We start from the raw sequence: 26748 nt of genomic DNA on the forward strand, positions 1-26748 counted from the left end.
CCTCAAACAGGGAGGATGTAATTTTGCTTCAAAAATCGCAGCACGGCTTGAAATTGGCGTGGCGCGATTTCCTTCGAACAGACTTCAATATTTAAGCTTTTTGCACTCCAGAACAGTATAAATTGCATGAGAACTCTATCAAAATGTCACAATAAGTCCCTAATATTACGTAATGACAGAATGTCATCAGAAATAACATCTGCCGTAAGAAAATTACAATCTATAATTTACAAATATTAACGCAATTAAAAGAGAGAGATCTCCAATTCACTATCATAGAGTTTCTTAGAAAGAGATGCAAGGTTTACAAGAAATTAGCCTTCAACAACTTCTCTAAGATCAAACCCTAATTTCTATCCTTTTTTCGAATATCTTCTCGTGGCGAAGAGACTCAATAATGTATCCCCAAGGTGTTTCCTAACCCTAGTTTCTATCTCAAAACAAACCAACCCTTAGCCTTTGATTTTCTAAGGATTCCTTCTTTTGATAAACTTTAGTTTGTCTTGTCTTACTTTCACCTCTTGTTAGAACTGAAAGCCAACACCTTGTGTGTGTGTGTGTGTGTGTGTGTGTGTGTGTGTGTGCGCGTCACTTAGGTTCTCTTGCACTTCAAGAAAAAACATTGTGGATTACAGGAGTTGTCAAGCAAGTAGGTAAACAAGTGAAGCAAGCACCTTGTTTGCCTTGCCCTTCAAGAAAATGCTTGCAGCCCGTATGCCTTGCAAAGCAAGATAACCACCTTATATTTATTCTTTTTTGAGAATCTAGTAGTGTCTTCAACTTTCTTAAGAAACAAGAAAAAAATCCCAACAAGATTTTGAGTCACAAACAACAATTCTCCACCTTGATTCTAAATCGGTGGTGATGCCCCTTTAACCATCAACCACCTTGCTCCTTATCCTTGCATCCAAGTACACTATGTAGTACCACATGCTTTTACCTTTACTTCTAAAAACCTCGGAATTCCTTATGGCGTCTTGAAGATCCTTGCTCCCAAATACGTCAGACTTTTTAGGTGGTTCCACAAATTTTCACCATACCCTCTTCAACCCCCGGAGTTATCAATTTTCGTTCTCTTGAAGATCCCATTGCCCAAATTATACTAGGTCTTTTAAGGTAATCTCACAAGTCGTGCCATACCTTCTTCAACCCATGGAATTCCTTCAGTCTTCTTGACAAATTCCATTTCTCTTCACTAGAGCATGGATTGTTGCCATCATTTGTCTCCACATGGTCCTGTTAGTGGAAAACTCCACCTCAAACTGGTCATTCTCTACCTCAACTTCCAAATGTGTATTGTAACACCCCGTTCTCCCAACAAATTAATATTAATAAATAAAATCAGAGTAATCACACAACGGAGTGTCACACTACTTTTCAAAAATTCATAATAGAAAATTGTCTATTTATTTAAAAACCGACATTTAAATTATCTTACAAACTGCAGCGGAATAATTCTTTAAAATATAAATTCAACCAAATTCGACATCAATAAAAGTCTTGGCATAAGGCCACAACATAATTCAACTTTATTCTAATAGCAAGTCTTTTCCAAAATATGTGATACATAAAAGAAATGAGAAGACACTCGCGACGATCCCCATCCTAATATGTATCAGAGCCCTAGACACTTGAGCCAATCAACCTACAAGCCATCATTACCTGCACATTACCCACGGTCGAGGCAACATATACGCAGAAGGGGTGAGAAACTTATCCAATAATGATAATATATAATTCATCAAATTAATGAAAATAACAATATATCACAACATGCATCATTAATAATGTATATAAAGAATACATATAACAACAACATAATCATTTTCAGCAACAAGGTACAACAACAACAACAACAACAACAACAACAACATTATCCACAACGACACCGATAACTCGGCAATTCGACAACGACAACAACTCGACAATTTGACAACGACAACAACTCGACAATTCGACAACGACAACAACTCGACAATGCTACAACGACAACAACTCGACAATGCTACAACGACAACAACAACTAATGCATCATGCAGGTGGTACCAATCTACGCGCGTTGAATGCTAAGCATTCCAGGGCATAAGCCCCCAACAATTTGGATGGTTAAAGCATCCCAGGGCATAAGCCCCCAACAGGTGAATGATAAACATTCCAGGGCATAAGCCCCCAACAATTGTGAGTATGCAAATGGACTCAACTTGTGTATATCAACATACAACTTCAACAGCGACTGCAACAACAACATATGTGCCTAAAACAATTATGACACACTCCCCAACTTCGACATCAGATGACACAACGACATCGACAACGGAAATCAACAACATAACATATATATAAATCAATTACATTCATCTCAAAGTCTAAAACATCCCCCAAAAGCAATTAAGTTTTGATCAATAGAACATAAGTCAAATATCCATAAACACCTCAACTAAATCCCTAACACTTAAGTTTGAAGTTGGGAAACCAACCATAAGTTTTTTGGACTAACTAGAGATTAATTATGCTAAGTTTTCTTAAAATTTTCTGAAGACCCACTTGGACTATTTTCATCATAACTCTAAATCCACAAATAATTTTCTAGTCACTCCAAAGCCATTAGAAAGCTAACTCAATTATCTACAACTTTTATGTTTACACCTAAAGCTAATTCAAAATAGAAACGGGTGAAAAAGACACAAGAACGCGAAACAGAAAATGCTGTCACTGGACAATTTCGCTAATAGCGAAAATTGAGCTAATAGCGTACCTGTTCCAGAGGGTTTCGCTAATAGCGAATTTCTGGCGAGTTTTTCATCTACTGTTACGATTTTAACACCATTTTCACCCCAAAAACCCATTTTCTGATCCCCTAATCACCCAAAATGAATTAGAACAATGTTTACAGGTTCTATATACAACATAGTAACTAAAACAACATAGAAACATGCATCAAACAACATCATTCATCATATTTTCTTCAATTAACATAAAACTTCTAACCCTAAAACCAAGAACAACAATTCATCAAATTTCAGAATTATATACCATGATTATTGAAAGGAATCCCACCCTTACCTTAATTCAGCAACACCAAACGTCAAGCTACCGCAATCGATTCCTTCCTAGCTCTCTCTTGGCCTCTTCTAGGTTTTCTCTCCAAAACCAGTTTTCTTCTAATGTTTTTACGTGAAAATGTTTCTCTCCCTTTTTCTTTCTTTTACTTCAAAAATATCTCTCTTTTCTTTTCTCACCCAACTCTCTTAATTTCTATTAATTTCCACTTAATTCCCCTTAACCAAAAATAAATACTATTTCTATAATATTTCTATTTCTCATATTATTTCTATCCAATAATAACAACATTCATTTAAATAATACACAACCCCAATATTCATATAATAAATAGCATCATAACATATTTCATATAAAAATCATATAAAACATATATTTCACATAAAATCATATATATATATAGCAATTAAAGTCATCTACTAATATTCACACATCTACTAAAATATTAGAATAAAAATGGGGCGTTACAACTCTCCCCAACTTATAGAATTTCGTCCTCGAAATATTACCTCAAGTAAACAAGTCAGGATAAGACTCCTGCATCTTACTCTCCAACTCCCAAGTAAGACTTTCACCAGCTGCTCCTCCCCAAACAACTCTCACTAGAGGTATCTCCTTGCCTCTCAACGTCTTCACCTTACGATCATCGATCCTCAAAGGTAAAGTTTCTACCGTAAGGTTGTCTCTAACTTGCACATCATCTCTAGGAATGACATGTGAAGGATCCGCTACATACTTCCGAAGTTGTGACACATGAAACACATCATGCAAGTTCGAAAGATGTGGTGGCAAACCAACTCTATAAGCCACCGTGCCAATTCTCTCAGATATCTGATAAGGACCAATAAACATTGGAGTCAGCTTCTTGGACTTCAATGCACGACCCACACCAGTCATAGGAGTGACTCTCAAGAACACATGGTCACCCTCTTGAAACTCAAAGTCCTTCCTACGCTTGTCATGATAACTCTTCTGTCGACTCTGCGACGCTTTCATATGCTCTCTTATCATCTTGACCTTCTCCGTAGTCTGCTGAACTATTTCAGGCCCTAACACAACACTTTCACCCGACTCAAACCAACATAAAGGAGTTCTACACCTTCGACCATATAAAGCTTCGAAAGGTGCCATACCAATACTCGAATGGTAACTATTGTTGTACGTGAACTCTATCAGCGGTAGATGACTATCCCAAGATCCACCTTGCTCAAGCACACACACCCTCGACAAATCTTCTAATGATTGAATCGTTCTTTCTGACTGACCATCCGTTTGCGGATGATACGCTGAACTCAACTTCAACTGAGAGCCCAAAGCTTCTTGCAAGCTTTTCCAAAATCTCGAAGTGAACCTCGGATCTCTATCCGACACAATACTCGATGGAACACCATGCAACTTCACAATATTATGAATATAGATCTCCGCCAACTGAGCTACTGAATAGGTGATATTAATCGGAATGAAGTGTGCCGACTTCGTCAATCTATCGACAATAACCCAAATGGCATCATGCCCTCTTTGAGTGTTTGGTAAACTCGTCACAAAGTCCATGGAGATGCTATCCCATTTCCATTCCGGCACATCTAATGGTGTCAACAAACCAGCAGGCTTCTGATGTTCAACTTTCGATTTCTGACAAGTCAAACATGCATAAACAAATTGTGCGACATCACGCCTCAATCCAGACCACCAAAACAGTTTCTTCAAGTCATGATACATCTTTGTAGCTCCCGGATGAATACTCAAGCTACTTCTGTGACTCTCTTCTAAAATCAACTTTTTCAATTCATCATTATCAGGGATACAAATCCTGCCTCGGAATCTCAACACTCCTTGATCATCAACCTGAAAATCACCATCTGCATTCTGATTACTAGCAGTCATCAAATCTACAAATTTCACATCAACTTCCTGTGCTTCCTTGATACTCTTCAAGAAATCACTATTAATTTTTAACATACCCAACTGCACACTCTGAGGTGCCAATTCACAAACAAGACTCAAGTCTCTAAAATGTTCCAGTAATTTAAATTCTTTCACCATCATTGCCGACATGTGCAACGTTTTCCTACTCAAGGCATCTGCAACCACATTGGCTTTACCCGGATGATAATTCAAACCAAAATCATAATCCTTCAACAACTCTAGCCACCTTCTCTGCCTCATATTCAACTCTTTTTGATCAAATAAATATTTCAGACTCTTATGATCACTAAACACTTCAAATCTGGAACCGTACAAATAGTGTCTCCAAATTTTCAACACAAAAACCACAGCAGCCAACTCTAAATCATGTGTAGGGTAATTCTTCTCATGAATTCTCAATTGTCTTGACGCATAAGCCACTACTTTGCCATCTTGCATAAGCACACCACCTAAACCCAACTTAGACGCATCACAATATACCACAAAAGGTTTATCCGGCTCTGGTAAAATCAAAATTGGAGCCGTCGTCAATCTTCGCTTCAACTCATTGAAATTATTCTCACACTGAGCATCCCACACAAAAGCTTTACCTTTACAGGTCAACTGAGTCAATGGAAGTGCCAACTTCGAAAATCCTTCGATAAATCTACGGTAATAACCAGCCAAGCCAAGGAAACTTCTGATCTCCGTAACTGACTTAGGAGTCTCCCATTGCGATACCGCTTCTACTTTCGACGGGTCAACTGCAATACCACTACCAGAAATAATATGGCCAAGAAAACTTACTTCACTTAACCAGAACTCGCACTTTGACAGTTTTGCATACAATTTCTTTTCTTTCAGCACCTGTAAAACAATCTTCAAATGTTCTGCATGCTCTTCTTCAGTCTTAGAATAAATCAAAATATCGTCAATAAACACAACAACAAATTTATCTAGAAAAGCATGAAAAATTCTGTTCATATACTCCATGAACACTCCAGGCGCATTAGTAACACCGAAAGGCATCACTTTATATTCATAGTGCCCATACTGTGTCCCAAAGGCCGTCTTCTGCATATCTTCATCCTTCACCTTAATCTGATGGTAACCTGACCTCAAGTCAATTTTGCTAAACACGCGAGCACCTACTAACTGATCCATCAAGTCATCAATTCTCGGAAGTGGATACCTATTCTTTATCGTCACTTTATTCAACTGACGGTAATCTATGCACAATCTCATGCTACCATCCTTCTTCTTTACCAACAATACTGACGCTCCCCAAGGTGAGACACTCGGTCTTACAAACTTCTTATCCAACAAGTCTTCTAACTGCTTCTTCAACTCTGCCAACTCTGAAGCTGACAAACGGTAAGGAACCATCGACACAGGCTTCGTACCCGACACTAGATCAATTGAAAATTCAACCTCCCTCTCTGGTGGCACATCTGGAATCTCATCAGGAAAAACTTCTGTAAATTCGTTTACAACCGGCAACCTATCAATCACAGCCTGATTCTCCACAGACAAATACGCCATTAAAGAAAACATCAAGTTTCCATCATGTTCTAACTGCTTCAGCTGCTTGGTAGATAAAAATTCTGCTCCACTTTCTTCTTCGGCGGAAGAAAAGTACGAACATGGTTGTACTCCAACCAGTTCATACCAGGTATTGGTTCTCTACATCACAATCAACAAACAGGACAAAAAGGACAATACAAAATTGTCACACAACACTACTAGGCTCGACACGACTCTACTAATTGGCCGGACGGACCGACCTGCTCTGATACCAATTGTAACACCCCGTTCTCCCAACAAATTAATATTAATAAATAAAATCAGAGTAATCACACAACGGAGTGTCACACTACTTTTCAAAAATTCATAATAGAAAATTGTCTATTTATTTAAAAACCGACATTTAAATTATCTTACAAACTGCAGCGGAATAATTCTTTAAAATATAAATTCAACCAAATTCGACATCAATAAAAGTCTTGGCATAAGGCCACAACATAATTCAACTTTATTCTAATAGCAAGTCTTTTCCAAAATATGTGATACATAAAAGAAATGAGAAGACACTCGCGACGATCCCCATCCTAATATGTATCAGAGCCCTAGACACTTGAGCCAATCAACCTACAAGCCATCATTACCTGCACATTACCCACGGTCGAGGCAACATATACGCAGAAGGGGTGAGAAACTTATCCAATAATGATAATATATAATTCATCAAATTAATGAAAATAACAATATATCACAACATGCATCATTAATAATGTATATAAAGAATACATATAACAACAACATAATCATTTTCAGCAACAAGGTACAACAACAACAACAACAACAACAACAACAACATTATCCACAACGACACCGATAACTCGGCAATTCGACAACGACAACAACTCGACAATTTGACAACGACAACAACTCGACAATTCGACAACGACAACAACTCGACAATGCTACAACGACAACAACTCGACAATGCTACAACGACAACAACAACTAATGCATCATGCAGGTGGTACCAATCTACGCGCGTTGAATGCTAAGCATTCCAGGGCATAAGCCCCCAACAATTTGGATGGTTAAAGCATCCCAGGGCATAAGCCCCCAACAGGTGAATGATAAACATTCCAGGGCATAAGCCCCCAACAATTGTGAGTATGCAAATGGACTCAACTTGTGTATATCAACATACAACTTCAACAGCGACTGCAACAACAACATATGTGCCTAAAACAATTATGACACACTCCCCAACTTCGACATCAGATGACACAACGACATCGACAACGGAAATCAACAACATAACATATATATAAATCAATTACATTCATCTCAAAGTCTAAAACATCCCCCAAAAGCAATTAAGTTTTGATCAATAGAACATAAGTCAAATATCCATAAACACCTCAACTAAATCCCTAACACTTAAGTTTGAAGTTGGGAAACCAACCATAAGTTTTTTGGACTAACTAGAGATTAATTATGCTAAGTTTTCTTAAAATTTTCTGAAGACCCACTTGGACTATTTTCATCATAACTCTAAATCTACAAATAATTTTCTAGTCACTCCAAAGCCATTAGAAAGCTAACTCAATTATCTACAACTTTTATGTTTACACCTAAAGCTAATTCAAAATAGAAACGGGTGAAAAAGACACAAGAACGCGAAACAGAAAATGCTGTCACTGGACAATTTCGCTAATAGCGAAAATTGAGCTAATAGCGTACCTGTTCCAGAGGGTTTCGCTAATAGCGAATTTCTGGCGAGTTTTTCATCTACTGTTACGATTTTAACACCATTTTCACCCCAAAAACCCATTTTCTGATCCCCTAATCACCCAAAATGAATTAGAACAATGTTTACAGGTTCTATATACAACATAGTAACTAAAACAACATAGAAACATGCATCAAACAACATCATTCATCATATTTTCTTCAATTAACATAAAACTTCTAACCCTAAAACCAAGAACAACAATTCATCAAATTTCAGAATTATATACCATGATTATTGAAAGGAATCCCACCCTTACCTTAATTCAGCAACACCAAACGTCAAGCTACCGCAATCGATTCCTTCCTAGCTCTCTCTTGGCCTCTTCTAGGTTTTCTCTCCAAAACCAGTTTTCTTCTAATGTTTTTACGTGAAAATGTTTCTCTCCCTTTTTCTTTCTTTTACTTCAAAAATATCTCTCTTTTCTTTTCTCACCCAACTCCCTTAATTTCTATTAATTTCCACTTAATTCCGCTTAACCAAAAATAAATACTATTTCTATAATATTTCTATTTCTCATATTATTTCTATCCAATAATAACAACATTCATTTAAATAATACACAACCCCAATATTCATATAATAAATAGCATCATAACATATTTCATATAAAAATCATATAAAACATATATTTCACATAAAATCATATATATATATAGCAATTAAAGTCATCTACTAATATTCACACATCTACTAAAATATTAGAATAAAAATGGGGCGTTACATGTATATTCGACATGTCTTTCACCTTGCAAACTCCACATCTAAGGCTCATCATGATTGTTCCTAACCCCGCCTCTCTAGACACATACCTTGAGTATTCTTAGCACCGCCTTTCTAGGTTGATTTTAAGCGTTTGACGTCTCTCCAGACGAACAAACCTTCTTGATGAAGGCCAACGTGCAAATTTCATCATTTCCATGGTGTGATACTCCACCTTCTTCCTGCTACAAACAATCGTTACCTCATGTGAATTTCTCAATATCCCACTTAGCACCCATGGTGCTCATCTAATGAATTGTTCTGATTGCCCCATGATGGGCACCAATTGTTGTGAATTCGTATCAAAACTCACACCAATACTTCGATATGTAGAGCAAAATTAGCAGCAACCAAAGTGATCAATCATGCACATCCAATAAAATAAGGTAATGAAGAAGAAAGAAAAAAACACGGTGATATTTGACCTACGTCTGGAGGGGAGAGAGAGAGTTCTACAATTCACCATCAAAGAGTTTCTTACAAAGAGATACAAGGGTCACAAGAAATTAGCCTTCTACAAATTCTTTAAGAACAAACCATAATTTCTATCCTTTTCCCGAATCTCTTTCGATACCAAGAGACTCAATGATTTATCCCCAAGTGTTTCCCAGCCTTATTTTATATCCCAAAAGGAATCAACCTTTATCCTTTGAATTCTTATTGATTCTCTCTTTTGATAAACCGTAGTTTGCCTCTTTCATCTCTTGTTAGAATTGAAAACCAACACCTTGTATATATAGGCATCACTCAACATGTCTTGCACTTCAACAAATAACCTTGTGGACTACAAGACCTCTCAAACAAGTAGGTAAACAAGTGAAGCAACCACTTTACTTGTCTTGCACTTCAAGAAAATGTCTTGCCTACCATATATCTTACAAAGAAAGATAACCGCCTTATATTTATGATTTCTTGAAAATCAAGTAACTTATTCAACTTTCTTAAGAAACAAGAGAAAAAAAAATCCCAACAAGATTTAGAGTCGCACACAACATTTTGTCAATTATGAACAATTTTTTTTATGAAATTTTGATTTTGATTAAAAGAGTATATATATATATGTGTGTGTGTGTGTGTGTGTGTGTGTGTGTGTGTGTGTGTGTGTGTGTGTGTGTGTGTGTATATATATGTGTGTATACACACACACACACACACGCTTGTGATTTTCAAATTATAGCAAACCCAACAAACCATATTTTTTTTTCAATGACCCCAACAATATAAAAAATATAATTAGGGAACTTAAATCCCTATTATATTTATATATAGTAATATATAGATATCCATGCATAGTGGAACTTTAAATCTCTTTGGCACTTCTTGTCTTGAGACCACGATTATATAAATAAACCCAAAAACTTTATGGCGATTTTCGCAAGTGTATGAAATCATTCAAGTAGTAAACTTAAATAGTAACCCGGAGTTATATTGTATGATTATAAATTTATGACTTAATTGAACAAAAATGTCTCTTTTTTTGGGGGCAATCCCCCAGTTCTCATGGGAAAGGATCCCCGTTAATTTAGAGTTTAACTTTGAGGTAAGTAAAGTCTGACAAAAAATTGTTCAAATCAGGAATCAAACTCAGAATCTTTTGAACAATTCATTTTGGCGGAGCTCGCTAACTACTTGATCCCAATTAATTGATTAAAAGATCTTGTGTGTTTGATAGCAATAATGAAAATTAAGTAAATAAAAATTGGTTGAACCAGATGATAATAAAATTGTCAGAGATGAGATTCACTGGATTTCAAACTTGAGTTGCTAGTTTAACTGGATTTCAAACTTGAGTTGCTAGTTTAACTATGACTATTGAATCCCTTTATCGAATTAATATATAATTCTTTAAAATACTCTTGCCCTAATTCCTAAGTTAACGAGTCATTAATTCTAAAATAACCTCTAAATTCTTAGTGAATATAAGATTAAAATTAAAGTTTTTACGGAAAACAATTATTATAATATGTACTAAGTATAAAAATTAAGGAAAGTCTTAGTGAATTTAAGATTAAAATTAAAGTTTTTACGGAAAACAATTATTATAATATGTACTAAGTATAAAAATTAAGGAAAATATAGTTAAGGGTGATTTTTTTTTCCTTCCCTATAGAACTATCAAGTTTCACTTTTCGTTCACACACAAAAATCATGACAATTTATATGTGTGGCTTATTGAGATATTTGTCATATAATAAAAAATTAATTTTTAATTAAAAAATGTTATTGTGTTATGTTGTAGATATGCATAATAAACAAAAACACAAAATTAAATAAAACTCTGAAAAAATGATGAACAATACATTTATTGAGCCAAATAAATTTATAATTAAATAGAAATGAATAATTCTGATAAACATGTATTAGAATTTAACCTTAAAAAAATTAAACAATATATGGCATAAATATCTTCTTCATTGCTACAACCTCACACTCTCAGGCTAGAAAGAATAGAAAACAATCATCCTCAAGTACTAAGTGAGAAATAGTTGGGGCACTAGAACAAATAATAGTGCCTCAGATTTCTAGGTAGGGAGAAAAAGGGTCGCCTTTTCGGAGACCTCAACCTGAAATAATAGGGCCACCATTCACCACCAACAGAGAGTAATCTACCTTTTCAACACAAATCATGATCCAATAAACCCATTGTAATGTAAAACCCATCTTAATCATAATTTGTCTAAGATAATCTCAATCCATTCGTTCATAGGCCTTACTTATATCAAGTTTAAGAGAAACATCACCTTGCTTACCTTTTGCTCATCTTTTTTCTTATACGATCAATCATTCATTTGATTTAACTGCTTTTATAACTAATATGGATTAAGCAAAAAAAAAAAAATTGTGTATGAAGTTTGCAATAACGCTTGTACTCTTACCAAAATGGAATGTTTATATTTGAATGATCAAAAGAAAAATGAAAATTGAAGATTAAACTATAATTCGAGCAAATTTTCATTTGTATTTCTGGTGGATCTCCTGGAAAAATATAGGAACGTAATTACAAAGAATAACAATTTGTCTATGTGCCATGCATCACATTCACACTCTCTCAAAGTTACATGTTTAATTTTCAAGCTTTGAAGCCAAGGTAGTTAGGAACATTAAGACCAGTCAACCATTCGGCTGCGGACTTGGGTCCAGCTTGGAGCCATAAACCAGCGGTGAATTTGGTAGCCTCGGCCCTGCTAATGGCACCGTGATAACCCTTCCACTTGATCCTCCTGGCAATATTGGCACCAGGTCCAGTGTTGGCGTACTCTGCATAGTAACATGTGTTTTCAAAATGTTCTCCTTGCCAAGGGGTCCATCCATCTGGATGAATAAAATCACCAATGGTGGATTCCATGACGACTGTCTTTGCTAAAACCTTCCATGGTCTGCCCAAGTAAGATTTAATTGTGAATCTTTGAGGGAACAATGCTGCTTCTGGGACGATATTGCAGCCTTGGATCACAATACCAGTATTCAATTTATTCACGTATGACCCGTCTGCGGTAATTGTGTTGAATTGATTTGGGCCAGGCTTTCTTACGATGATCGTAGAGTCTTGGATCAAGGTGGCAGATGTTCCAAAGATGAAATCGACGGTACCAGAGATAACACAATTGCGGTAGAATTGCCTGTTGGTTTGAACGTACAAAGTGTCTTGGTAACCCAGGATATGGCAACCCACCAAAGCAGACATATCTCCTTGGTTTCTAAATGCCACAGCTTGGTGACCAGCAGGACCGGCTGTGTTCTCAAATGTCATTGCCTTTCCAATGAACCCCAATGCGGTGTTGGCTGCATGCATGGATGATCAATTAATTAGTAAATTCGATCACACTGGCTATATGTGTCAATGTTGTATGTATGTATGTATGTGTGTGTGTGTGTGTGTGTGTGTGTGTGTGTGTGTGTGTGTGTGTGTGTGTCTATATAAATCTTTTCAGTGTGAGTTATGTTTTCTTCAAAAATGAATTTTGAGAGTGATGTTACTATTTCTCATCATCTACTCTTTTTTCATTCATAAGGTACACAATTTATTAAATAAAATAAAAAAGTTGTGATCGATGATAATTGAATTACGTACCGAAGGTGGCGGTTTGCATGGTCTTGACACCAGCAGCACCGTTCTTTCTTCCGGTGACAATGGTCTTTCCGGGGCCATCACCATACATAAGAATGTTAATAGCGTCTTTGGGGATAGTGATGTATTCGTCATAGACACCAGCCTTAACGTAAATAGTATATCTGCCTTTGTTCCCCTTAGGGTAAGCGGCAATAGCAGCCTGGATGGTTTTAAATTGACCGCTACCATCCTTGGCAACAACACAATTAGCCCCAACATTTGCTCTCCATCCGTTTCCTTTCATTTTAGCCAAAAGCTTGCGATCAGAAGCAGAGATCCATGAAGGGTATCCTTGATCATCAACAGTCACCTCAGAATTAAGAAGACGACGGGAAGCAGGTTTAACATCAAACTTCAAGTTGAATTGCTGGAGGATGTCAGACAAACCAGTCACAATGTCAAGGGCAACAGCGGTAACCTTTTGTACGCTGTCCAAACTCTGAACATCTAATTGCTCCTTGATCTTCTTCTCACCATCATTTGCATCGTCAAATCCTTCCATACAAGCTTGTCTGTAAGAGATAACTGCACTCAACCAATTCCTCATATCAGCGGTTTGGTCATGAACAGCTTGAATGTTGTTGTCACGAACACAATTGTTGGAGAGGTCAAGACTGTCCAAAGCAAATTGCATCAAGTCCTTGCAGTCATTAAGAGCCATCTTGGCTCCATTTTCCTTTCCATACTCAGTGGTGAGCCTGTCACTCATGTTAAAGGCCTTAATGACATTGTCAGTGGCTGCCTTCACAGCGGCTGCTATGTATGCCTTAGGGTCAGCAGCGTCGGCGCCATGCACAGAGCTAAGTGTTTCATGGCAGAGTTTTTGGTCATCTGCATTTTGGCACATAACTTGAAGAGACCTTTGTTGAGTTTTAACCTCAGGGTCTTCACCATTTTTTCGAACAGCGCAAACCACGCCGATGGCAACACCTACAACGAGGATAAGAGAAACAGCGGAGATAATTACCTTTCCCTTCATTTTTTTAATTTTTTGCTCGAATTATTAGAAGACTAGTTTCCTCCCCTTGGGTGTTTTAGTAGGGGAGGCTTATTGGAGATCCCTGGAGAGTTATGGGATGATGTTATGGTTTTTATAGGTTATCAATAAAAGTTTCAACCAACCAAAGTAAATTCTATATTTGGCAATTTGTTAAATGATAGGCACATAATTGTCAAAAACTTCTCGGTTAATTTTAGGAATGGGTTGAAACACTATCTACCACTATTTTTGTTTTCTAAAACTGGCAGTTTGTTGTGATGTTTTGCAAGAAAACAGCATTTCTATAATAAGGTTAATTGGTTTTTTAAGGTAAATTGAACGAGGTTGATAGACTCTGTGGTGTCTAAAATTAGGTGAAGGAGACCATTTCTAAGATCTTGAGTTGCTTGGTTTTTGGGAAATAAACTGTGTGTGTTTTTTTTTTGTGTTTGGTTAAGCAATTATAATATCAGTCCAATTAACTAACTGTTAAAAATCACAATTGCTTCCATATTAATTAGACTCTATAAAAATCAATCATATTTTCATTTTAGCCATAAATAGTAAGAGATACATAATTAGTCCAAAAAAAAATAAACAAATACCCCCAGCTTTACCACCACAATAATATTGCAGTCAACAGAAAAACAACTGGTTAAGGAACAAGAGCCATTTAAGGTCCCTGACTTCTCAGGGTCAGGGGTGTCCCAACCCACGACGGTTTCAAGAAATAAGCTTCATGATTGCTAGCCAGACTCTCCTAGGAGACTTCCTATCTTTTGTATGTTTGATGAATTTTTGACTAACATCATTCCTTGTGTTGTTGTCATACATGGTTTTCCTCTCCTCATAGAAAGGACTCTTGGGCCCATATTACCATATGATTGCTTCTATTCCTGTGCTTATTGAGCTGTAACTACTATAGCTTGGGGACTTTATTGGGTCTATTGCTAAACCTTTTCTCACTGTGATCCATAATTTTCCTCCCATATTTGGTTGATCTCAGCCACAACCCAAAGGGATTAACATAGTTTATATATCTTTGTTGATCATGCTTATTTTTGAAGAACTCTTCTATATGCCCAGTAAACCCAGGCCTAAAGCAGAAACCTGACAATTTTTTCGTAGCGGAAATCAAATCATGTAGCTAGTCTCCTCTAAATGGTTACCCATTTAACATACCTAGTTTTATAGGTTTATGTGTATCAATTATAACTTTGATCTTGATTAGAGTGATTTGTCCGGGTATTGATAGAGATATGCTTTCTCTACTATGCCAATTCTTGCACCTCCAAGGAGTATTTATGTTAAAAAAAACTACCGCTAAATTTGGTTTCTGGACAAAGAGTGAAGGGAAATCATTTAAGAGATTTGGCAGCCTAGTAAAGGAGATAAATCAAGAGAAAATATATAGGACTCTGCTAAACATGCACCAGTGGGGAAGCTAAATAGCATCCATGCTCCTAATGTTGAGACCATTGATCAAATAAATATCAAAGAGAAAGAATCAGATGAAATTCTGAATCTAAAAGATAAATATTGGTCTCTTAAAGTAAATGAATTAATGAATATGAGGAGGTTGAAATTAAGAACAAAAGAAAAGGATAAAAATGTAATAATTTATAAATAAAAGTGTTTGGAACATTATTTATTTTAAAAGCAAAAGATGAATAAAAAATTTAAAAGTTACAACTGACATATGATATTATTTCAAACCAAATAAAACACACAATCAACCAAAATCCAACAATACTAACACCCACTAAAAACTAAGACCCACTTAATTGACCAACATTGCTTAGATTAAGAGATGCATATTTAAGAAGCTCCACTTCATGCTCAAACTTGGCCGTATGGTTCTCTTCCAAGTTCACAAACGCAACAATCCCATTCCCATCTTTTGTATCCAACAGAACAATAAAATTCTTCCAAGAACAACCGCAAGTGGCGACCCATGTTGGTTTTCTCCATCCAAATACTACATTTTCACTTGGTGGCCAAATCTTAAAACTAGTCTTTGCAAAGTAGTCGTAATTGTCTTTTGTGGATTTGAACTTTGCATTGATGACTATGCTTATTCCAACTGTGGGAACTTAGCTTCTGATCTAATTAATTTCCATCTCTGATGCTCAATGTGATATTCTAATTTACACTTACGAATGGTTCCCTTCATCATTACCTTGGTGTTTTCTAAATTTCTCAATGTGAAGTCTAATATGATCTATTTGAAGTTCAACATGATATGCTTCTGAGCTGCAGTACTGATCTGCATTCTTAAGTACATCTTGATCTTCATCCTGGTATTGATTTTAACACTAGAGATTGAAGAATTTTGATAATTTTTTACTTGACATGAGATTGCATCTGAACTCCTAATTCTTAGGCTAACATTGTCTTGAATCTGAAGTGTGCGGAGATGCTTCTAATCTCAATCTGAAGTGCTTTTGATCAATCTTAATTCTTAAGTCTTTCTCAACACCTTTTATGTTCAGATTCATGTTTCTTAGGATGAAATTCGATTTGTGGATTTATAATATCATGTTCTAAAGAACAGTAAAAGAAAATAGTCTGAAAACAAAACATATTAAAATCAATCTGATATTTGTTCGAAAAAGTCAGTTATCCTTAAAGCATCTTCTAAAAAGGGATTTTGTGATGTTCCTCAACACCAAGATCTCTCGATTTTATCATGTTTGGGAGGATTGATATGTTATGAACAGGTATGAACATTAAAGGACTGCATTATAATGTTATAGTGAGGTAGGTTCGGATTCCCTAGATAGCAGAGAGGACACTCTTTCTAAAAATAGGCATGTGTAAGGGTATGAAAAGTGTGACGCTGCTTTTAGTCCGAGGTCTAACCTTACAATTACATGAAGACCAAGATCTTTCAGATTACTCGCGATTGAATGGATTAATATAACAGAATGTAATTAACGTGCCAGAATTATGAGTATACATATTGTCGTACATCAAGAAGTATTACTTCAGTAAATGACTTCTCAAAGTATGCAAGTATAATGTAGTATAATTTCGTATTGTATTAATGATTATATATATATCTACATAAAAATAGGTTATTTCTACATTATAATGCGTAAGACTATGATGGTAGAATATGTAAACTGTATCATGAGGATTTTTCCACGCTTAACACACCAAACATGACTCGAAACATCTTTAAATTACTTATTTTTAAGTTCTATGTTAACGATTTTTATAAATCACAATGTTTGGTGATGTTTCTAGATAACAGAGTTGACATTGAAAAACTGAAGAATATAATATTTAGGTTGATCATCAGTTGTCTAATGTAGAGTATCATCGTTGCACTAGATCACAGTCAGAGTTCTAATATTAGGAAATTCATTTATTTTCAAGTTAGTTTTGTAGGAAAGGAAACAACTTTGCATGTGTTAAGAGATTGTACTCTAGATTATATTGGAAACATCTCATTGACCTAAAGCAAAAAGGTAGATTTTACCTTGGATCGATGAGACGCTGTATAAAACTAAAATTCTGCTAGTGTATTAGGCATCACAAGGAGTTTTCCTGGGATGATGTTTGAGCTACAATCTGTTACTAGTTATTGAGATATGATGCAATCAAAGAGTTCATGATCCAAATTTTGTGAGTCTCTTCAAGCCTTAGTGTCAACTCATGAAAATGTTGAGTCCGTACAAAAACTCTCCTGAGACCAATTCTGAATTTGCTACAATTTTCTTAAATGTGATTGAGGCAATGCAGTATAATTAATGAATGATTAGCTATTAATTAATTATTATTTTGTTTGAGGATCAATGTGGCAGTTCCATATAATTGTCTTCTGTTTTTTTATTCTCAAATGTATGTTTAGTAGATAATAACTTTGTACAACTCTTATAAATCAAATTTTTAAATTCGAATTCAAATGTAAAAATGTTATAATAAAAACTAAAACTGACTAACAAAAGAAACATTTATAACAGACAATTTATTGACCATTAAAATTCATCTCACAAAAGCAACACAAATAACTATTATCTTCCATAAAACTGAAGTTCAACATGCATTGTTTTTCTATTATCGTACCCGCGCAAAACTATATAAGAAAGGAAACTTATCCTTGTTGTAATTATCTATCTATTTTTCTCTTGAACTGATTTCATTATATAATCATCACAGATAAAAATAAAAGATTGTAACATACTAAGATATATATAATGAAAACTAAAACATTGCTAGTCTCGTCCTTTTTCCTCATCTTGATTATTAATATTACTTTTGATATTGTCCACAGTGATAATTTCAATGAGTTGAGAATCCCTAATAAGGTTGTCAAGTCCTTATGCAAAGACACTGATGACCATAAACTTTGCCACGATGTCCTCTACCCCGTGAAAACCTCAAACCCAATAGATTACATTGATATTGTGGTGAAGAACTTGATGGAAAGCGTAGAAAACGCATTTAATGACATGAGTAATAAACTTAGTTCTATGGAAAATAATGAAAGCAACAATTTAGGTATCAAGATGGCCCTTGAGGACTGCAAGGACATGTTACAGTTCGCTGTCGATGAACTTAAGGCATCAAAAGTTATCATCAATGAAATTAGTAGCATTCACAGTATACACAATCGTTCAGTAGAACTCAAGAATTTATTTGGGGCTGTCATTGCCTACCAACAATCTTGCCTTGATGGCTTTTCCGATACGAAAAGTGATAATAAGGCAATGTTACATTCGCAAACAGATAACTACTTGGACAATGTTGGAAAGCTCACTGGTTTGGCACTTGATGTTGTATCTGAGATTTCTCATTCAACAAATGTTAAACCTTTAGTAGATAATGAAGGGTATCCAACTTGGTTTTCCGTTGATGATCGTAAGCTGATGGCTATGGGTCCGATTGGAGCCACTGATAACGATGTTTTAGTAACGGTTGCCAAGGATGGTAGTGGTCAATATAAGACCATTGTTGATGCTATTAATGCATACCCAAATAACCATCGAGGAAGGTACATTATCTACATTAAGAGGGGTGTATATGATGAGTACATTTTTGTTGACAAGGATAAACCAAATGTTTTCATGTTTGGTGATGGCCCTACAAAAACCATTATCACCGGCAGCAAAAGCTTTCTCCAGGGTATCAAGACAATGAGAACCGCCACTTTTTGTAAGTTCAATTAATTAATTTTATTCATTATACGTTTAATTGATTATTTCATTAGTTTTATTCACTTCCTTTAAATTTTGATTTTTGTATTACTCTTATAACCGACTGCGCATTAAGTAAACTGGTTTTGATAATAAAATCAAAAGTTGTTACTATAGTAACATTTAACACACTAATAATTTTATAAATATTTTTTACTCTATCAATAAGTTCTTTTTTCAATCCGTTGATCAGTTCCCTCAAAAAGACTCATTGGTTTCGTTGCACATTAAGCAAACTAATAACTTTAATTTTTTTTCTTCATTTTGTTGATGATAATGTTGCAGCAACAGTTGCAGAAGGTTTCGTTGCGAGGGGAATTGCTTTTGAGAACACCGCTGGTCCTCGAGGTCACCAAGCAGTGGCACTTCGCGTGCAAGGTGATCGTTCAGCTTTCTACGACTGTATTTTTCGTGGTTACCAAGACACATTGTATGTGCATGCACATCGTCAATATTATCGTAACTGTGAAATCTCTGGCACAGTAGACTTCATATTTGGTTACTCCTCAACTCTAATACAAGATTCCAAAATCATTTTAAGAATGCCTTATCCACATCAAAATAACACAATAGTAGCAGATGGAACAGAACAAAAGAACATGCCAACCGGAATTGTTCTTCAAAACTGTGTTATTTTACCAGAGGCTAAATTGTTACCACATAGGTTGACAGTAAAGTCTTACTTGGCGAGACCATGGAAGGAATATTCAAGAGCTGTGTTTATTGAGAATGTTATTGGTGATGTTATTCAGCCAGAAGGGTATATTCCATGGACAGGAGCATATCCAAATATTGAGAACTCTTACATGGCTGAGTTTGGGAACAGTGGAGAAGGTGCTGGTGTTGAAAGAAGAGTGAATTGGGCTAAGGGACTCATTAGCAAGGAAGAAGCTTTTCAATTTACTGCTGCTCAATTTATTCAAGCTAACACATGGTTGCCTATAACTGGCATTCCTTTTTATAATGGCTTCATAGCCAACTAAACTTTTTTTTTCTTCGAAAGAGATAAATTAAAAATAGTGAAAAAAAATTATAATGAAGACCATACAGTCCATCTCCATCATAGTGAATATTAAACTTAAAGTTTTGGACGGAATTCTATCATTTAATATTATTATTCTTATTTTAATTATTATATTTTTAATTGAAAATTGAATTAAAATTAGTGTAGATTTGATTTAATAAGATTAATATAGGGAATATTTTTTTGATGGTGGCCGGGATTCGAAACCGGACCTTGCATAATTGTCCTTACCAACTGAGCTACGCTCACGAGGACTAATATAGGGAATATGTTAGAAAAAGATTAATTTTAGGATTTATTACGACAATATGAAGCGAAGGGATATTTTCGTTAACAGGGAGAACAGGCTGGCCCAACGGGCTTAAGTTGTTGATCAGCTGGTAATACAAACTAGAATTCTGCTCTCCCCCTGCACTTTTCGCTCGCACCCAGCTGAATTGACCAAAATACCCCTGCGCTAGTTAACTAATGCAAGTGTAAAATTAACATGACTTGAAATTTCACTTGTTTTACACATGCGTGACTTAAGTCACGCCGCGTGAGTTAACTCACGCAGGAATTAACACCTGCGTGAGTTAACTCACGCTAGAATAAAACCATTCAATTTTTCACCTTTTTGCACTATTATGCACATGACAACAAACCAAGTCACACATGATACAATTTTTCTCCCACTGTCACGCATATTCATTATACTCGTTGGTTGTAAATGACTTGTCAAATCCATCACTTCTTTTATTAAATTCAAGTCAAGCATGGTTGTAAATGACTAAGAAAAGTGAATAATATGCATAGTATTTTATTAAGAGGAATTAGTCACTTTAGTCCCTGAATGGGAAACAAGTAGTCACTTTAGTCCTTGAATGCAGAGAAATTGCAAAACAGTCCCTGAATGTAGACTCTGTTGGTCAATTTCAGGGACTAAAGTGACTAAAAGAGTCTACATTCAGGGACTAAATCGACTAACAGAGTCTGCATTCGGGGACTAAATTGACTAACAGAGTCTACATTCATGGACTATTTTACAATTTATCTGCATTCAGGGACTAAAGTGACGACTCCTTTCCTATTCAGGGACTAAAGTGACTAATCTCTCATTTTATTAATATGACTTAACTCCACCCACACATATGCACATATGCAGCTAGTGCAAAAAAGTGAAAAATTGAATGGTTTTCCGGCGTGACTTAAGTCATGCATGTGTAAAACAAACGAAATTTTAAGTCATGTTAATATTACATTTGCGTTAGTTAACTAGCACAGGGGTATTTTGGTCAATTCAGCTGGGTGCGAGTGAAAAGAGCAAGGGGAGAGCAGAATTCTACAAACTATCGCGCTTTTTCCATTTTCAGCTTAGCCGAAACACGAAAAAAGCTTAGAGATTCTTCTTTCAATTCACTACCTCAGTCGAAGATTTTTGTTGACAATATTATAGTTCAGTTCAGTGTGTGAAAGAGAGGTAAAAAAAAATGAGGATTAATGGTAGATTTATGAATTTCCGTTATCTTTTTCAGCTGCGGAAGCGATTCGAATCAAAATCCGAACTCTCACTTCCGAATTTCCGGTTTCGTCTTTACTCTTCCGGTAACTTTCCGATTTGAATCAATCTATTTATTCAAAATTTTGTAAGTTTTTATTTATTTCTGAATAATAATTTTGATAACAGAAGTGGAACCTGAAATATCACCGGATCTGTTAAATATAATGGAACAAAGATTCTCTGCTATTAAGCACAGGGCTACGTGTCTTGATAATCTTATTAATCAGGTAATGCAATTTTGATGTTTAATTTTATAATAATGATTCAATGGTATTTAATTTGAGTTTGTTATCTTATGTTTAATTTATATGTTGTTGATTGAAGACAGCCAGAAACGTCTCAGTCAGAGTATGCAAGAGCTAACAAGGAGCTTCGAAAGCTCAGTGGTTCTGTGAAACTTATTAATCAATTGAAGGCCAAACAGAAGGTAATTTTGAACAGTGAAATGGTTATTGCGCCACCAAGCACAAACACAGACACGTCGACACCAGTAATCATTTGAGTAAATGATTTAATTATTTGACTGTAATCACATGTTTTGGTGATGTGTCGGTGTCAGACACTGTCGAACACCAGAGAGGCCTACGATTAGAAGTGTCTATGCTGCAAAAATGTTTGTAAGTGTCTTGGGAGAGGACAACAAAGCAATGCTAAGCTATGTCTTTGTCTTCAGTTTATGATATTCAGCTAATGATTTGGCTACACCGGCTATCTTATTTTGGTAAAGGGCCACTTATTTTCTGTTGAAGAATCATTGTTGAATAAGTTAAAATTGAAAGTATTGTGTGGCTTAAGTTTAGATTGGAGTTTAACTAAATTTATCCTTCATATAAGGGGGGAGAGAGTGTTCTTTGTTTTAGCTGCCTGCTTCATTTTTGTGTTCACCTAAGCATATATGTTTAACAAACATATATTTGAATATGTATTTACTCTTTGTTTATGTATTTCCAAGATTTAGTTCATGACATGGCACGACAGTGTTGTTTGATTTTTGTAGACAACTCCACTTTGTTGAAACAGGCTGTTGTTATTTCTTCCATGGCATTTTTTTTCTGTCTTTAGGTGGCTTACTTCTTATTTACGTTACCTATGTGATTTATTTACCATGTATTTTGGAGTTCTAGAAATAAGATTGAAGGTGTACATAATATTGGTTTAAACTTTATAAGTTAAATTTAAGCAATTAGGCTGTCCGTAAAGCATAGCACAACTTACAATGCCGAAATTGTTAGGTTGGACACCTTCACCCAGGTTCAAACCCGGGACCTTGCAGTTCTGTGTGAGTATCTGTGGTGCTTACCACTTCGTCTACAGACAAAAAAAATAGTAAAAGAATAAGGCTGTCGGGTTTCTTGAATATCACGTGATACAGGTTTTTACCATCTGCAGGAAATTGATGGCTTGAAGTCACTAATGAATGAAAGTTCTGAAGACAAAGACATGCTAAATATGGCAACAGAGGAAATGAGCCAGGCCATAGAGGAAGAAAGGAAACTGCAGAATTTGCTGCTGAAGTCATTACTTCCTAAGGATGATGCTGATGAAAGAGATTGCATTTTGGAGGTACGAGCAGGTAAATTATCACTGTTGAAGATGGAGATCTATTGTTTGTGTTCGTCAAGCACATCTTTCAATAAATTTCTGCCAGCTTGTCTTAGGTCCTGTTGATCGTTTTGCTTTTTTAGCTGTTTGCTTTTGTCTCCCTACACTTTTTTTTATTCCCATTTTCATTTGTTTATACAATTTTGCAGGCACTGGTGGGGAGGAGGCTTCCTTGTTTGCAATGAATATCTTTAAGATGTAAGGCTACACTTTATACTTGGGATCGCATTCAGAAACTGTTGTCATAGTTTTCTAAAAGAGATACTATCTTGCAAAATGTAGGTACGAGAAGTATGCTCACAACAAAGGCTGGAAGTTTGATGTGGTAGATATAGCTCAGTCTGATATGAAGGGATTCAAGGTACGTATGTCATGCATACTAAATATGACCTGTTTTTCAGTATGTGGCTGTTCTATTGAAGTGCTTTGAATTGTTCATTTCAGCATCCAACATTCATTGGAACCTTCTGTTTATAGTGTGTACCACCGTTTTTTCCTTCCATTTATAGTGTGTACCACCGTTTTTTTTTTTTTTGTCTATTACTTGATGTATTTTTGCTTTGGACCTCAATTTCTCAGGAGGCTACTGCAGCTATTTTAGGAGTTGGTGTTTTTGGGAAACTAAAATTTGAGAGTGGAATTCATAGAGTACAGGTTATTGTCACTGCCTCTCACATCAAATCTATGAATACGTCTCTTTCACCCATTAGTGACATTCTTTTTATTATCAGCGAGTTCCTGTGACCGAAAAATTGGGACGTGTTCATACCAGTGCTGTTTCCGTTGCGATTCTCCCACAGGCTGATGAGGTAATTAATAAATACCCTTATGGAACAATGCCTTGTGATATGAAACTTGAATGCTTGTTGTGTTTAAGAAATTAAATAGCTTTTGAACTTTGAGATATTCCAGAATAGCGATAAAATAAAAAGCAAAAAGCATATCCCATACAAATGCAACTTCTATCTTTCTGGGGTTTCTTTTGGTTCTGTTAGGTTGATGAATGGAATTTCAAAGGCCTGTTTAATATCTTTTACAATCAATTTTATGAAGATCTTGCTTGAATCTTATATTATGTCCATGCCCCATTTGTAGGTTGACGTTCAGTTAAAAAAGGAAGACTTGAAAATTGATTTCTATAGATCCGGTGGTTCAGGTGGTCAGCATGCAAATAAAACTAGCAGTGCTGTTAGAATGACTCACATTCCAACTGGGATCGTGATTGCTATACAAGATGAGCGTTCTCAGCATATGGTAAATGACTCCAAAATGGCACAATTTACATGTAATTTCTTTTACTGCTAATGTACAGTTATTTTTACTAAAATACTCTCATCTTTTATATTTATAGAGTGCCACAACTAACTCATAAAAATTTTCGGTATCTCCATGTTATTAGTAGTGCTACAAGTTGTGTTGATTTACTTCTAATATATATATATGTGTGTGTGTGTGTGTGTGTGTGTGTATATATGTATACTTAAAGTGACACATGGTTATTACTAGTGGGATATGTTCAGCTGTGCTACTGTCTTCTACTTGGTAATTTTTTACAGACGTTTTTTGCCTTTAGGCGTAATGACATGAACACACTTCCGATCAGCTGAAAGGCAGGCAGCTTAGAACTTGGTGTACTACTCTTCATGTGCATTGGATTTGTGTTCATTCATATGTGTGGTGTAGTTATCATTTAGCGTCAAAATTCTGTGCACATGGATAGGGTAGACTTGTCAATTTGACTCGAATCACTTACTGTTGGGTTATTTTCCATTAAGCATATGCCGTTTCAGTTGTCCAAGATATTGCAAGAGGCATTTGACATAGTTGATGGGGGATTTGGTTGTGCATGACCTGCGATGACTTTATTATTTTGGTTACCCTGTTCTATATTTCTCTTCTTTTTGTTGTTTTTCTTCTCCTTATGTGTCCTCTGCTTTTAAATTTCTGCTCAGAATAAAGCCAAAGCTCTCAAGGTACTGTGTGCAAAGCTATATGAAATAGAAAGAACTAGACTTCATAGTAGTCGATCAAAGCTTCGATCAGACCAGGTAGAAAAGATGAGATATCTTTGTAAACTCTGTTCAGTTTGTTATATCTTTTTTTCCCTTCTTTTCTTCTGGATTCTCAAGTTTCAAATTGTACAGATCGGTAGTGGGGACAGATCTGAACGCATCCGAACATACAACTTTCCTCAAGGCCGTGTAACTGATCATAGAGTTGGTATCACTTATCACAACATAGACGATGTGATGCAAGGAGAGAGTCTTGATGCCTTCATTGATGCTCTTCTTCTTAAAGAAGAAATGGATGCAATTGCAACTTTTCGTTCTTCTACGTAATTCAGTGGGTTAAATTTTTGCTTAATATTATTAGTTCAGTGTTTTATTTTTGTAGTTCACATAACGAGAGAAAAATTGTTATTCTGTTCGAGATGCTAGGGAGAGGAAGAGCATAGCACATAATGATTTGTGTATGACTACATGATAATTACATACATTTGGTTTTTCTAAAATAAATTTCTCTTTAGAGAGAAACATGTCAAAACGTTTGATCGTTTATAACAAACTTATGATTTATACCATTGTATGCATTCCAAACTCCGTTCTCCTAATTTTTTGTTAATGATAAGAAGTTTTATTGTAATCTTTGTCAAATCTATGATCTTGTGTCAACAAAATAAAAAATATATATATCAAATCTATGATCGCACGTCCACTACTTTGTGTTCTGTGTCATTGTGAGTTGTGACACCGCCGTGCTCTACCTCCCCTGTTTTGGACAGCCCCTCTTGTTTTTGAGAAATTCATTTAGACTGTCACTCTTTGCTAATGGACCCTCGATTGTGGCATTATCGTCGGGTGCCACATGTTGAGGCTGGCAACCTGGACCACTTTGCTTTCTGTTCATCTGCCGTAGCTCCTATTTCTGGTCAATTGTGCACCGTTTGGTAAATTGGCACCATAAATTCTTTTGTTAAATCATTCTATGCGAACAGAAAATAATCAGGAGTAGCATGTACCATGGTTCTAACTGTCATTGAGGATTTTTTTTTTAAGGATATAGATCAACATTTTTTATAAGAAATTGAGAGCTTTGGTTGTATGTTTTCTAGGTTAGTCTAATTACATAGTCATTGTACTTTAAACACTCGAAGATATAATATTGAACGTCTTCATTTCTTTTGAGATATTTCTTGAGATGAACAAATGGCTATAACATTTTATTTTATTTTACGGAAAAAGACCAGTATCATTTCA

At 35.6% G+C, this 26748-nt stretch overlaps 3 protein-coding genes across 4 annotated transcripts; 2 read left to right on the forward strand and 1 right to left on the reverse strand.

The window, feature by feature from the left end:
- Window positions 1–11973: 11973 nt before the first annotated feature.
- LOC146911184 (pectinesterase 4-like) lies at window positions 11974–14209 on the reverse strand. The gene is made up of 2 exons (XM_085722551.1): window positions 13107–14209; window positions 11974–12817 (listed from the first exon to the last, which is right to left on the reverse strand). The coding sequence occupies exons 1-2, from the start codon at window positions 14122–14124 to the stop codon at window positions 12105–12107; spliced, it is 1731 nt and encodes a 576-aa protein (XP_085578677.1). The 5' UTR covers window positions 14125–14209; the 3' UTR covers window positions 11974–12104.
- A 4117-nt stretch (window positions 14210–18326) lies between these two features.
- LOC146911185 (putative pectinesterase/pectinesterase inhibitor 13) lies at window positions 18327–20421 on the forward strand. The gene is made up of 2 exons (XM_085725623.1): window positions 18327–19284; window positions 19611–20421. The coding sequence occupies exons 1-2, from the start codon at window positions 18327–18329 to the stop codon at window positions 20306–20308; spliced, it is 1656 nt and encodes a 551-aa protein (XP_085581749.1). The 3' UTR covers window positions 20309–20421.
- Window positions 20422–21704: 1283 nt separating this feature from the next.
- On the forward strand, window positions 21705–26025 carry LOC146911186 (Peptide chain release factor 1). 2 transcript variants are annotated; one of them, XM_085722433.1, is made up of 11 exons: window positions 21705–21933; window positions 22016–22116; window positions 22218–22316; window positions 23279–23462; window positions 23641–23689; window positions 23774–23852; window positions 24071–24145; window positions 24223–24300; window positions 24587–24745; window positions 25444–25539; window positions 25636–26025. In XM_085722433.1, exons 1-11 carry the CDS (start codon window positions 21819–21821, stop codon window positions 25828–25830), a joined length of 1230 nt encoding a protein of 409 aa, XP_085578559.1. In that variant the 5' UTR covers window positions 21705–21818; the 3' UTR covers window positions 25831–26025. The 2 variants fall into 2 exon arrangements, with proteins under 2 accessions (XP_085578559.1, XP_085578558.1); XM_085722432.1 differs by having other exon boundaries at window positions 25444–26025.
- Window positions 26026–26748: the final 723 nt, after the last annotated feature.

Source organism: Medicago sativa, chromosome 7, assembly GCF_051527215.1.
Source record: "Medicago sativa cultivar Bolivia chromosome 7, Bolivia_mono, whole genome shotgun sequence".
NCBI classification, from domain to species: Eukaryota; Viridiplantae; Streptophyta; class Magnoliopsida; order Fabales; family Fabaceae; genus Medicago; species Medicago sativa.